Raw genomic sequence first — 15,103 nt, forward strand, 5'->3', positions numbered from 1 at the left:
TCAGTTCAATAAATGTTCAATTTTTTTTATTTTTTTTATTTATTTTTTTTTTTTACATCTTTTAAAACTGAAATTATGTTGTAAAAGATAACCTGCATAACCTGCGAGGAAAGATACTTCTCTTTTTATTGTTGTAGTAGTTGGAGTGAAACACTAAGAAGTCAGAGCTCCATTTGTTTTGCAGGAAGATAAAGAGGGAACACTGTCAGCATACATTTATGTTTTATGTAAAAACACGACATTTTGATGTGTTTTAATGAAAATAATCAATGGTTTTATTAGAAATGCATTTTTAAAACGACTTCCAAAATGATTAAAAAAGGAGTACAAGAAAACATCCTGGTTCTTATGAAGGTAGGGGCGATGTTTACGTTTTCACTCCTTTTATTTCATTTTTGAACTTAATTCCATCGATTGGGTTTTAAATAAAATTCTGCAATTAGAATTAAATTATGATGATCTTTTTGTCAATATTACAAAGTGCTTATTACACAAGTCAGGGTTTTTTGGAGTGGGCGGGAGGGTTTAGTCACCAAAAGTCAAAGTTTTCAAGCAATTTCAGTTATTTTGTTGAAAGTTTTATTTTAAAGTTTTTAAAAATATTTATTTAATGATTAGTTATCTAAACATTTTATTTAAATAACAGGATGTACTGTTTACATTTGCAAGATATATTTGTAAAACTATCACCTCATTAATAAAATTAGCAAATGAACAAAACAGTTTTGTTAAAAATTCAGCACTTTTTCTGGTACACAGAAGAAAAAAAAGAAAGTTACTTTTTCTTATTCTGTTGTTAATATACATTTTACAAAAAAAACCTTTCTTGTGTACTTGGATTATACTCGTTGATTGCTTTAAAAATAATGTATACTTAAATTTTTTATGAACATGAAAATTCTTTTTTTTTTCTTGTACTTTTTGTACATTTTTCTGCGTTTCAGTTTTTTCATTCAAAAACACATCTACAGAGTCAGAACCAAAACCAGAGTAAGAATCAGACACGTTTGCACCAAAACCCTTTGTTTGCTCAAACTCAAATATCATTTTGTGCTCTTTTTTTTCGTCACAATTTTCTTAGAAACTTAACTTGACTTTTTCTTCCTTTTTTTTTTTTAAACCACGAGTTTTTTTCTGCTCTGAATGTTGCTTTATCCCCTCTCCTCATGACCCGTGTGACCCCGCAGGATAAACTGCTAACTGGGCTTCAGTCATGCTCAAGGAGGATGATGGCCACATGATCCATGGACACGTTGAGCCGCAGGTCTCCTCTACCTCTACCTCCACCTTACTGCACCCTCCGACATCCAACACTTCCTAGTTCCCAACGCATCTATTTCTTTCTTTCGTTCGTTCTTGCTTTATTTATTTATTTATTTATTTTTCAGCCGTAGTGTCGCATCTCTGTGTTAAACACTTTCCATAATCCTTTCGAAACTTAAGGTTATTTAGTCTTATTAAGCAGGGGAAGCTGAGAGATCTTATGCAATAGTTCAATAAACATATAGCCATCCACTTATTAAGAATAAACCAATTAATAAATCAATGTAGGAAGTGGAGGATGTAAACAGATATTTCCAACGTGATTTGATCTGTGTTTTACGGCAGGGTATTTTTGCGTATTTTATTTATTTATTTATTTATTTATTTATTTATTTATTTATTTATTTTTACCTCAAATCACTTGAACCGTTTTTACATTTTAATCTACGATTCTTTTCTTTTCTTTTCTTTTTTTTAAATAAAAACAAAAAAACAAAAAAAATAAACAAAGTCAGATGCCAGGTGAGTTGAGTAAAATTTCTTATATTCCCAAGAGAACAGAGGAGGTGGAGGAAAAAAAAGCACTTCAAGAAATTCAGTGGTTGATTTACGCCGAATCGGCCACTTAAACAATTTACGGAACGTATTTCTAGGTAAGGTTGTTCCAAAAATGCTTTCAGTTATTATAAGAGCAATTCACATAGGAAAATTAACGCCCATTAATACTGGAAATATGCCAGAGGGTTTAATAATGATAATAATACTAATTAATAATAATAATAATAATAATTACTGTATTCCTTACATTCCCAACTAATGCCAGATATAAATTCCGGAAATGATTCCATGATTTATCATTTCCGCATTTACTTTAGCTTTTGTCTCTATTTCACTTCTGCTATTTGTAAACAAGCCTTCAGCTGACCTCGTTCTTTACTCTCTCTCTCTCTCTCGCTCTTCAGTGTGTGTGTGTGTTCTGTATCAGTGTGTATGTGTGCCCGTCTGTCTCTCTTGCGTGTTACATCATCACGCAATAGCTGTCCTCTCGTGGCCCACTGAACTGGCTCTAAGCGCTGTACCAATTTGGCCATCTACTACGCGCTTCACGTTTCTGTGCATCAGCGCAGGCAGACACACGCAGGCGGCGGGCGCACACATCCAGTCACGGAAGCGCTCAGGCTGTATAGTTTTTTTTATTTTATTTTTTTTAATTTTTTTTTTAAGGCAACCATGTGGACTGATTAAATTTAAAAAAAAAAGTCTACCACATGCATCATCTCAAAGTATACTTGCATATATCTCAGATGCTTAAAAGCGGTTTGATTTTATGCGAAAAAATAGGGCAATTGTGTGGCTTCTTTCTGCAGTAAAAAACGCACAAGTGAACACTCCAAAGGGGCAGAAAACATCTGAAACAAATGGACGTATAATGTAAATAAATAAATAAATAAAAATCAAGCGGATTGAAGGGGTTCTAACTTCCAACACTCACATTTACGCACCGATCAAGTTGCTGCCAAAATGTCAACTTTTTTTTTTCCCTGGCAGATTTGCAATTTATGAATTAACTTCGAAGTTATTGAAAATTACATGTCTCATCAGTAATAATCCCAATTTCCAAACGTATTTTAGCACGTCATTGAACATCATACTAAGAGAATATTAAATATTATACACTAAAATAATTGAACTCCCGCAAACTCATATATTTGTACGTTCAATTTCCAATTAATATTAAGTTTTCAACCTACCTACATTTTTTGATTATTATCTGAAGTGAGCTGAAGTTGTTAAATTATTGAACCGTTAGCTATTCACATTCGGTGTGCAGTGAGGAGAGAACACACAGAGAACAGTAAGGCTAAAGTGTTTATATGAATTAAAGTTGAGAGAGGTTCTGTTTTTACATCGAGAACTTAGGTTCCTCTTCAGTTTTACCTAATTTATGGACAACACTAACGTGGTTAGTGTTGAAGTAATGCTTTCATTACTTCAAAACAAAACACACAGCAAAACTCAACGGGGCAAGCTGCACTGTAAAAACGAATTTTGGAAATGTTGAATACATTCAATAAAATTGTCTCAAGCCTATCGGTAGATGAATTTAGCTTCCAGTGATGTTTAAATTATGACTTCACTCGCTTAATTTTTTTATTTATCACAAATTGTACCAACTGTTTCAGTTGTTAGCTAAACTGCTAACTAGCTAGGCTCAGATGGTCAGCAGATAATAATGAGGCTGGGGTGTTTACATGGGTTTTACTTTGAATCAGTAGCTTAAGGCAACTAGTTGTCCTTAGACATGTGGTTGAGACGTTTTCTTTGTTGGAGTAAGAATTTGAGTTTTTAACCAACTTTAACAACGATGGCTCTTTCTTCTAAACTTGTTACCAGCACCAAAACTTTCCCAGTCACAATCTTTATAAGAACCCTGTCTGTTCACTACAATTAAAAACATTCCTTCACTTTGCAACCCATATAAGCATATCAATACAACTTCTTTCTGCTGAATGCCACACAAGATAAATGAGAATTGGATTATTGGTTAAATTCCGATTAAAGCCTTCAGGTTTACTTAAAATCACATGAATGTATATATATATATATATATATATATATATATATATATATATATATATATATATATAATATAGAAAATTTAGCTTATGTTGCACTTCATTCTCAGAAATGACCAGTTTGTTCAGATTCAAATATCTTAATCACTAAAATTTAATTTTCTTTTATAGTATAAAATCGTTAAAAAGAAAACTAGAGCATGTGTGACTAATTAGTCTGCGTAAAAATGATATAAAAAATGAGAATTTTTACTCTACTTGTTAAATAATTAATATTAAAAACGGTCAGCTTACTTACTGTTGATCTTCTAAAACAATTCTTTTCAGGAACGATTATTCACCGTCAAATTCGAATAATTTTTCTTATCGGTGTGTGTCAAACGGGAGCATATCCTGGATGATGATTATTATTATTATGTCTTTTCTCAAGCACTGTGGCCATGATGTGTAAATCTGTGACCCGGCGGCAGGGAGAACACAGCCGCACCCCCTCCCTCCCTGCCCTGCCTCACCCGGCTGACACCCTCCTGTCCGCTCACCGCAATTACGAGGATGAGTGTGAGAGAGGTCAGATGGACACGCAAGGCCCATTTGCGCATGTTCCAAAACGTGCAGCGGTGGCACCGAGACCAGCGTGCTTCAGCTTACATTTGTGAACACACGCACAGAAGCTGAAACACGCTCATCAGCCAGACGTAATCTGTCCTTCCTCGTTGCAGGGGCTGCGTACACCGCACTGTAAGTGGTCATTCCTGCACTTTGACTTTGCACTTAAACGCACCAGAAAGCTCAAAAGCAATTCAACTGATTTCCCAAACAGGCTATTGTCTCGTCTTTTTTCTGTTGCAAAACAAAAAGAGAAATTTATTCTTAATAAACAAATTGTGTAAAAAATATCACACCTCAGTTACACCATAATTGGCAAAAAAGAAAAAGAAAAAAGAGAATGTACAATGCTTTCATTACTTCAAATCAAAACACACAGCAACAGAATTATAAATGACTTTGCTGCTTGCGTGTTCTTTTCTTCTTTTCTTCTTCTTCCTTTAATACAAACTTCAAATCAAAACCTTTAAATCTTGTTTTGATTTGTTCATAAAATAATAATATATAAAAATGATGGATGTGTTTGACACAATTTAAAACATGTGATCACTTAGAACCTGTCCTGAGACGCTCCTAAAGAAAACAACAGTGACTGAAACTAATCACGTTTTGATAAAATACAAGGAAAATTCGAGGTCAAAAAAATCCTTTTGATTCTCACTGAAATAATAATAATAAAAAAAACCATACCATAAATATATAGTTTCATTAACAGCATGAATATAGGCACAAATAGTGTTTTTTATTCCTGCATGTCCGTCATTCTGCTGCAAACAAACGTACAAAAATAATCCTACCTTCAAAGAGGGGAGAGGGAGTTTGTTTCTGTTTTTGATAAGTTTTGTTGTTGCTGCAGTTTTAAGACTTTTTTTTTTTTTAACAGGCGCTAGTGCCGCCGATAATTCTGTTCGGGAAATTTTCGACTAAAACGGCCTCCGGGTGGACGGACTGCGGCTGGCTGGGGAGCCCCAGGGAGGTCGGTAAAACCGGGACAATGACAGGAGGAGTCCTGGCGGGGCTCAGCGAACCGCCGATGATGCTCTCTATGGAGAAGGGAGAACGCTGCTGCGGCTGCGGCGGCGGCTGCTGCTGCTGCGCCGGGGGGCTCGCTTTCTGTGCCGGGGATGCGGAGCCCAGAGCGGACCCAAGCTGCGGGTAAAATCTGCTCCGGGCAAGGTCCGTGCTGGTGGGCATAAGCGACGGCGAGGGGATGTGCGTGTGGGAATGTCTGGGCTGCTGCTGCTGCTGTTGCTGCTGCTGGAAGGCGAACAGCGCGGAGTGCGTGTGGTAGGACTGCAGCTGGATGCCGTAGCCGCCGCAGCCGTACGGTCCGTACCCGTACGCGGCCGCCGCTGCCGCCGCCGCCGCCGCGGGGATGAAGCCGTTGGGCTCTCGCAGCAAGTCCTGCGTCTGCTGCCGCTTGAAGCGCTTCCGCCGCCTCAGAAAGCTCCCGTTGTCGAACATGTCGGCCGACTCCGGGTCCAGCGTCCAGTAGTTGCCCTTCCCGGGGTTCCCGGGCTCGCGCGGGATCTTCACGAAGCAGTCGTTCAGAGACAAGTTGTGCCGGATGGAGTTCTGCCACGCCGGGAACTTCTCCCTGTAGTACGGGAAGCGGTTGCTGATGAAGTCGCAGATCTCGCTGAGCGTCAGCCTCTTCTTGGGGCTCTGCAGGATGGCCATGGTGATTAAGGCGATGTAGGAGTAAGGGGGCTTCACCAGGGCGTTCTTCCCCGCCGGCTTGAAGGCATCCCTGGAGGAGGAGGAGGTGGAGGTGGAGCCGTCCTGCAGGCACGGAGGAGGAGGAGGAGAGCCAGCCAGGAGGATGCCGTCCCGCATCTGCGCCACCTCGTCCACGTAGGAGCGCGTGTGGCCGTCGCCGTCCTCGCCCTCGCCGACCACGTCGATGTCGGTCTCTTCCGAAAGGAGGGAGGCATCCGACATCTCCGAGCTCAGAGTCATGGCTCAATCTGTGCGCTCCGAGCTGCCCCTGAACCCCCCCAAAAACACGTCAAAAACTCATAAGAAGAGAGGGAGAGGAGAGGCGCAGGAGAGAAACGTCCGCTGTTTTTTTGCGCTGTTTCCATAGGTTTTTTTTCTTCTTCTTTTTTCTCTCTTTTCTTTCTTGGGAGGTTAGGCAGTTCGCAGACTGAAGCGCGAACCCTGGAGTTGTAAGACTGAATGTGTGCGTTGGGGGGGGAGAACCTGCGAAACGGGCAAACCTAGATCTCACAAGGGGCGGGTCTTTTCTTTAAATTTATACCACCGCCCTGATCACATGGGGGAGGAAACGTCACAGAGGCAAACGAGAAGCATGCAAATAAAAAAAGACAAAGCAATAATATAATAAAAATTAAATTTGAAAACTCAGGTTGACCTTTTCTTTTGAGGAAAGATGTTTTCTAATGCTTTTTTTATGCATTCCAAACTCTTCTAATGCGTTTATTTGTTAGAAATGTAGCCAATTGCTCTCAGGACGCGCATGTCTCCATTTATCTAAATTTACATACAATATAATAAGAATAAAAATAGGGTGAAATAAAGGGGTTAAAAATACATTATACAGGAAGCTCAGTGATTGGCCATTTATTTCTCTTCTTCCCGCTTCCTGGGAGTGGCGCTCCCAGTTTGCGTGATCCCGCACTTCTCCAGATTATCCTGCGAGCCATTTGTAGTAGGAAAGAGTCAGCTGTTAACTCGAATCAGTCACGGGTCACGCAGAGCAGGCAATCCCCCCCCCCCCGACATGTACATGCAGCCGGGGCCTAGAGCTGGCTGCATCCGTGGTGCTGTGGGAGAGCGGCTATAGACTCGGATTTTTTTATTATTATTTTATGGCGCCATTTATATTTTATCGTATTTGTCTGGTTTAACAAACAACACAAAAAGGGAATTCTATAATAAGCATTGCAGAAGACGTCAAGCTTAATGAATGTCAGGCAAAAATCGCAAAATTCTTATTTAACATTTATTTTCCTGTTTTAGGATTATTATTATTATTATTATTATTATTATTATTATTATTATTATTTACTAATCTTTTGGGTTCTTTCTTTGATGTTTAACGCGTTAAGTCATGAGTAAATAGATAAGCAAATTGAATTTAATTAAATTCTGGCTCGCTCGCTTATAGTTGGCTCATCTTGAGGTTGATTTAAAACACTTAATCACATTTATTGTTCGAAATAATATTGTTTTTTCGAAGTACAGTTTCGATGTTTTTTAAAGTACAAAATAAACATGACAACCAAGTAAATAAATAAATCGAAATTTGAAAAGAATTCAGTTTTTATTTTTACATTATTAAAGAAGGAAAACAGACGTGTTATTTTTTTTTGTTTCTATATTGATTTATATATTAAAAATACATAAAGAAAAAATAGCTGTGGTTCATTAAAAAAATCCATGTTCAGGCTTAGAACTTGATAAGGTAGCTTCCCTTTCCAAGGGGATCTGTTTTGTTTGCGTTGCCCCCCTCCACCTCCCAAACGTTTCAGACGTTCCCTTGTTTGCACCGCCATCTAGCGGGGAAATGGTCCCGTACAAAAAAACAGAAAAAACCTCCAAGGGTCGCAACAGTTTCATACCAGCTCACACACAGTGCCTGACTAAAACTTGATTCATTTTTGAATAATTCAGAATACTGGAGTTATTTTGTCAATGTTACATAGGCTATATTCTTGTGCTGATGTTTTTTGTTGTTGTTGTTTGTTTTCTGTGCGTAGAGCAAAAACATCTCTTTGACCATAATTTCGCTTTTTAGGGACATCACTTACTAGCGCCAAAATTAATCGAAAGTGGGGTTTTATTTTCCCTGTCGTTGATATTTTGAACAATAACTGATGTTTAATTTGGTCAAAATGTGAATGTTGGCGGTTTTAACCGGCTCATCCTAAAGGTGTTAAAATTTCTTAAAATATATAAATTGACTGACAGTTCAATGTACATAGAGCAGAATCACAAAGAGATCTGTAATAGACATATATCTGTTTATCGTCAAACGTTTATCGTGATAATAGAGCAACTTTTTTTCTTATTGAATCATCTAATTGAATCATCTATTTATTTTAAGCATATAAATTTATAAATGAAAATACATCAAAAGTTTTATATATATATATATATATATATATATATATATATATATATATATATATATATATATATATATATATATATATGAAAATACATCAAGAATATGTGCAAAAAATGCTCGGAAACCTCTGGCACCTGCTACTTATCCCCTGCGTCCTACTTTTTCATCCAAATAAACGTGATACTACAAGTGTGAGATGCAGAGACTTTAACCTAAACATAAATGCTTGAATAACCACATTATACTCTAAAAGCAAATGGAGGTTATGGAACATAAGGTCATTTTCCCGACCCTGAGACGTTTTGATGCAAACGCAAAAAGAAAGCTAATGCGCTCTGGAGCTTTCTGTTGTTTTTCTGTATTTACAGTCAAGAGGGACGAGTCCTGACAACCACCAATCCCTGCATGTTTGGGGTTTTTTAAATTGAGCAAAAGCCCAATAAAAAAAGAAAAACACAAAACATTTACTTTCTCAGAGTTAATCTAACAGAGATTTGTATTTGTGAAACGTTTTTTGTTTGTTTGTTTGTTTGTTTGTTTTTTCACAACTTTGAAAGAGTTATAAAAACCAAATGACCTACAAAATAGCCAAACTAGGACTGGGTGAAGAAATGCCACAAGTCCCAGTTGCCACTGACACTTTATTCAAACACAGTTTATTTGGTCCTAGTTACATGCAAAACAGGTGAAAACACCCAGTGTTTAAGATTTAAGGAACAATTTCACTGAACACAACTCACTTTTTGCGATTATCATTACTTTATAGTACTATTGTGTGCATATATTGTTATATATTACATATATAATAATAATACCGGCTACACCCGTTGAAACTATTTAAATCCTGATCTTGATAAAAAAAAAAAACAGCTTTTAGATCGGTTTAATAATGATCGATAAGAGAGGAAATGGATCAAATACATTTACAGAAGTGGGTAAAAGTTGTTAACCACATTGGTAATGTTTTCGAAATGCTCAGTATAAGAAAACTTGCATTTTTAATTTTCCCACAGAAACACTATTCTGCTGTGTGCTGTTATATGTAGAGTATTTTAGCATTAAGATTGATATTTCCATATATCCATCACCTGGTGCAACATTTCCTTTTGAAACTTGATGAAATGATGGCAATGAAAGCAGAATTTAGTTGTGAGAGTGATTGAAATTTGGATACATTTTGAGAAATTAAATACCTTGTTAAACAAAACTATGGAACAGCCCAGTCCTGGCACTAATTACTTTTTTTTTTTTTGAAGTGTTGCATTCTGCCCTTCTTGAGACAAATGTGAAAAATGAAGACTGATGTTTTGGAATCAGCAGCAGCTGCTGGACTAATCACTGAATCATCTCTGAGTTTATCTCTTCACCTCCAGTGCAGCCAATAGTCAAATGCAAGGAACTGTGGATGTAAAAATTTTAGTGCAATACTTTCTAAACATCAACACAGTTTAATCTTCTGTGGCAGGGAAGGTGCTGAGTTAATTTTTATATAATTTTTATTTTATATTATTTGACTTTTTTTTCTTCTGGGAAAAAAAAAACTTTTGGAAACTTTTTAAAGCTTCAGTTATTTTTGAGTTTTATTTGAGGTCCTAATGATATGTATGCATGTCCACAAGCACCCAGAAACTTAGAAGACTGAACTCTATCAATGTGTACAAAAATAGTATTTGTGTGATGTCCATCCATTTATAGACACTTTGAAAAACTGATTCACAACATTCATTTTATAAGCACCTGTCTAGTTTTCTTTAGTATTGTATTTAATCTTATTTAACTATCTATTGAAAATCCTGTAGCTGTTTTAGTAAGCTGTGTCTTTGTGAAATCTGTTTCTGTTATTTGTTGGGTCATAACTAATAATTCATAGCACTAATCAAACATGCTGCCTATGTTTGTATGTGTACATGCTTGTTAATGTAAAAATGAGCAATCACATCGACCAACGGACGTCAAACTGTAACTGTTGCTACGTGTACGTACGACAACTGTTTTTATACACCTACTAATTGATTTAAATTTAACTTAAGGGACTTGAGGAAAGTTTTACAGACTTTCATGCGGACCGAGCGTCGCTTGCAACCTGCAGAACTAAACTCAGGGCAGAAAAACCCCAATTACGCTTCTCTTCTTTGTCTGACGTCACGTCCTCCCTCCTCTCTCGCTTCCATCTTGCTCCCCGCATGTGTCTGCTGTTAGTTTACAGGTCAGTGAGGAGCTTTAAATACTTTCTTCTCCGCACTGTTATCCCCTGATCAGACGGCCAGAGGTAAACGAAAGCCTTTCCCGACCTGATGGCTGATATCCGCCGCGGTGTGAAGCTAATTTTACTCACGGATCTGTGTGGCGGTGTGACAGGCCGTGCTGCTAGCACCTAAGCTAGGCAAAGTTAGCCTCCAGCTTCCTCGCAAAAAAAGCTATAAAAAACTAATTTAGGCTGAATGCAGGTTAACTAAACTTGCCTTTGACGTTGGATAACGTGTTGTTGGCTTATTTAGTTCAACTAATAATATTTCATTGTTATTTGCTTGGCTTCGCTCGTTTAAAGTACCTCCCAGAAATAAGGAGAATAGCTTGAGTTTTGTAGCACTCGTTCTGCGGATTGGGTAATTTTGTCCTTTTGGCTTTTTTGTCATGCAGTGTTCACTGACTGTTTAATATGGTTTTAACCTTTTATCTTGAGCATTTGCAGTATTACCACACCCACACTGACAATTCTGCTCCGTGCGCATGTCTGTTTATATGCGTGATATTGTTCCTTTATTTTTATCTTTTTTTTTTCTCCAATCAGATCGCATTTTGCAGAAAGCTCCGTTTTGCACTGATGACACAATGTGTAGACATAAATGAATTTAAATAAATTGGGGTTACAACTTGGTATTAAGTGATTATTTTTTTCATGGGATTTGGCAAGTCAAACCTGAACAGCCTGATTTTTTTTTTTTTTTCAAATCTGTTTGTTTAACGCAGGGTTTGCTTATTTTACCCTTGTTGTTTCTGAAATGACTTGTGGGGGAAGTGGTGTTAAAATAAATTGCATCTGATTTCAATGGTTAGATTCTACTTTCTCCCAGATACATTTCTGGGATCAGTCATTCAGAGTTGTTCTTTTTCTGCGTGAACATTGTTTGAACCTGTGATCTTTGTGATTATAGTAGTTTAGTATTTCGTAGATTGCTTATGGAAGATTTGAACAATGTTGGAGTTTTGCTTGCTGGTGTCCTATTAAGATTCCCGATGCCGACTTCTATATCTTTAAAAATGTATGTTTCTTGAGGTTTGCGTTTCTTCCATAATTTCCAATCCTCTTAATTTTTTTTCTTTTTTGAAGTTGTCACTAGTTTTATCATCTTAAGGAAATACTTTCATATGTTATACCAAGTTGCTACTAAACAGTTATTTTCTGCTAAAAACAAGAAAACTGAAATTTTGAGATTAATTGCACATATTTACAAGGAAAGAATTTTTGAAGTAGGAAGATTGTTGATATTAAGTCAGAAATTTGGAAGTAAAAAATCTTATTCAAAAGTAAGAATTGTAACAAAGCTCATTAAGTCAGATTTATCAATTTTTGTCATGAGAAAATAACCAAATTACTTGTTGTAAATATGTGAAATCTTAACATTTCCTAGTTTTATTGCTCTGCAGCACAATGAACGAATCCCTTATAAATTTAAATTTGGCTGTTATGATAAAGTATTAGAGTTTTTCTTATTTACTCTTTTTTTTTTCCAGAATCCAAATTTATAGAAATAAGTTCTGAACATAAAGTTGACTTTATTTTCTATCTTTTGTGGCTTCTACCGTGTCTGAGAGAATCATTTCCTCTCTGCTACACTTACATTCTTATTTCCTGTTGGCAAAAGTCAAAAATGTCGTTCATGTGAGTTAATTTCAAGATTAAAACCTTCACTCATTGTTTCTAATCTAATTTAATGTTTGAGTTGACAGTGTGGTGTCTTTATCTGCATGGTGTGTCTTTGTGCACTTGAGATTTCTGCATCATGTTGTCCCATGTTCTTATAACTTAGATTTGTCTGTAAATAACTGCAGCACTACCACCGTGTTATAATATATCAATCTTTTCATTTGCAGATGAAAGAAGCAATAATGAATCAAGAAAAACTCGCTAAACTACAAGCACAAGTCCGCATCGGTGGAAAGGTAAAGTCTTGCCGTTATGCGCAGCGTATTTGGGTTGAATGATCTCAAACGATTAAAACGGCTCAAAAGAACAAATCAAAATCAATGGTTATGAGTTGTCTAGTTAAAGTCTGAGCCTAACTCTGATTTGAGATGCTACTTAAACAGATCACTCATTCATGGGGAAAAAAGGCGATTCCATAAGATGGACAGGGCCAATATTTCTCCAGTGTGAAGTTAACGACTCTTTGGGACGCATCCTCCCCGTCCTCTCTCCCACAGGGAAGCGCCCGCAGAAAGAAGAAGGTTGTACACAGAACGGCGACCGCCGACGACAAGAAGCTCCAGTTCTCCCTAAAGAAGCTCGGCGTCAACAACATCTCCGGCATTGAAGAGGTAGGCGCCGCGCCCGGCAGAACCCGCCACCCCCCTGTCCGCGCCCGTCTCCTTCGGTAACGCCTCAGCGTCTCGTTCCAGGTGAACATGTTCACGAACCAGGGCACGGTGATCCACTTCAACAACCCCAAAGTGCAGGCCTCCCTCGCCGCCAACACCTTCACCATCACCGGCCACGCCGAGACCAAGCAGCTGACCGAGATGCTGCCCGGCATCCTCAACCAGCTGGGAGCCGACAGCCTGACGAGCCTGCGGAGACTCGCCGAGGCTCTCCCCAAACAGGGTCCGCAACCCCCCACGCCGTCACAGATTCCGTAGCTACGCCGCGATTTTCCGGTCTCGTTGCTGATGAGGTAACTTTGATTGCTTCCTCTGCTTTCAGCTGGAGATGGAAAAGCGCCGATCGCAGCAGTAGAAGAAGAGGACGATGACGTTCCAGGTGAGGGATTGGACATCTGGGGGGAATTTTCCCGCAGTGCGATCATTGCATCAAGATGTTCCTCCTCCGGCTTAAACAAATAAAATGCCACAGGTTTTTTCTTCCCAGGATGCATCGCTGTCTTTTGACGATGTTGGGCTTTATTTGCTTTTCTTTGCCGAGAAAGTTGGACCCAAACACATGAGGTTGTCATTAGTGCGATCCCGGCTTTTCCCAGGACTTCTCAGGTCCTCTCTAACGCAACAAACGATTACGCTTTGCTGTCAAAGTGCGTGATGGCACAGGGGTCAACTACCCTCACCACCACGTTGTTGATAGAGTTGGGTTTCCTTTTGTTCTCCTGCTGTTTGCCCAGACGTTTTTAAAAATTGTTTCCATTTTAACCTTTGACCCTCTGAGACTTGGACATGGTGGTTCTCACAGAGGAGGGAGAAGCCAACTTCTTGAAGTGCTTTGCCATAATTTGTACTGCAACTGTTTTTTGTCGACAAGAAACTTATTTTCATAGCATGGCCTTTATGTTGCTGTAATTTAAGTTGATTCTTTTACTTTAAAAAAAACAACAACCTTAGTATAATTTTTTTCCTTCTTGACAAATTGGTGCACCACTTTGTGTCGGCCTCATCTGACATACAGTGAAGTTTGAGGTTTTTATTGTGACAAAAGAAAGGTAAATTGTGTGAATGCTTTCATAAGGCATCGTATGCTGAGCACATTGCAAGTCTGTGTACGAGTGAGGAATCAGGTTTCAGATAAACTCTCTTCCTGGGAGCGTTTTGAAAGCTCGGATGTGACTTTCCTTCCCGCTCAGACAGTTCAGACCTCCGTGTTTGTGTCGTTTCAGATCTGGTGGAGAATTTCGACGAAGCGTCTAAGGACGAGGCCAACTAGGGGGAGACGGGAGACGGCAGAACTCAACAGGACCACGTGGGGAGTGGAGGGGGCACGAGACGTTGTTTCGCATCGAAGAAGCGGAGAGTTGACAGTCGAAACACCTGAGCAAGTTGAGACATCGTGTCGGCGTTGAGCCTTCTGTAAAAAGCGCAACACTTCAATTAATTACCGCCACACTCTTCAGTCATTTCTTTTGAGTCGTTTTGTAGAGTATTACTCCGTATGGAAACCGGGGTCACAGTATTTCGGTGTTCAGGTGTGTTTATTTCTCAGTCCACCTCTTTGCCACCAGGCGCTCCACATGCTTGTCGTGCTCATGTGGTCTTAATGTACAGTTACAGTAAGAGATTGTGTGTCTGATGCCCCCCGGCTGTACATCCGTTTCCTCTGTTACTGAACTGTGGCCTCGCTAAAATCACCATATCTGGAATAAACCTTTGCTACTGTCACTTAACAGAACAATGCGTCTGTTTTTTGTTTGTTTTTTTCCCTCTAACTGGATGATAAAATGCTTCAAAACATCTTTTCATCAGACATGTTTGCCACTTTTCACCAAATATCTGACTTGCACCCTCATGATTCTCCTGTGCTCTTAATTGTATTGTATTGTTTAATGCTAACTTAAAGGAATAGCATTAAAGTGTATGCAAAAATTAAGGCCTTAAAATTTCTTCAATTCAATGAAAAACAAGT

The 15,103-nt window shown here is 38.4% G+C and overlaps 2 protein-coding genes across 3 annotated transcripts; one reads left to right on the plus strand and one right to left on the minus strand.

Moving 5' to 3' along the window:
* Window positions 1–4,673: 4,673 nt before the first annotated feature.
* foxd1 (forkhead box D1) lies at window positions 4,674–6,910 on the minus strand. The gene has a single exon (XM_014997113.2). It carries the CDS (start codon window positions 6,402–6,404, stop codon window positions 5,322–5,324), a length of 1,083 nt encoding a protein of 360 aa, XP_014852599.2. The 5' UTR covers window positions 6,405–6,910; the 3' UTR covers window positions 4,674–5,321.
* A 3,737-nt stretch (window positions 6,911–10,647) lies between these two features.
* On the plus strand, window positions 10,648–14,872 carry btf3 (basic transcription factor 3). Of its 2 annotated transcripts, none has more exons than XM_014997115.2 (6): window positions 10,648–10,744; window positions 12,634–12,702; window positions 12,964–13,077; window positions 13,159–13,360; window positions 13,460–13,516; window positions 14,361–14,872. In XM_014997115.2, exons 2-6 carry the CDS (start codon window positions 12,634–12,636, stop codon window positions 14,405–14,407), a joined length of 489 nt encoding a protein of 162 aa, XP_014852601.1. In that variant the 5' UTR covers window positions 10,648–10,744; the 3' UTR covers window positions 14,408–14,872. The 2 variants fall into 2 exon arrangements, with proteins under 2 accessions (XP_014852601.1, XP_014852602.1); XM_014997116.2 differs by having other exon boundaries at window positions 10,681–10,807.
* The last annotated feature ends 231 nt before the right edge of the window (window positions 14,873–15,103 follow it).

This window comes from Poecilia mexicana, unplaced genomic scaffold (assembly GCF_051168715.1).
Source record: "Poecilia mexicana isolate PSO_F unplaced genomic scaffold, ASM5116871v1 scaffold_12, whole genome shotgun sequence".
NCBI classification, from domain to species: Eukaryota; Metazoa; Chordata; class Actinopteri; order Cyprinodontiformes; family Poeciliidae; genus Poecilia; species Poecilia mexicana.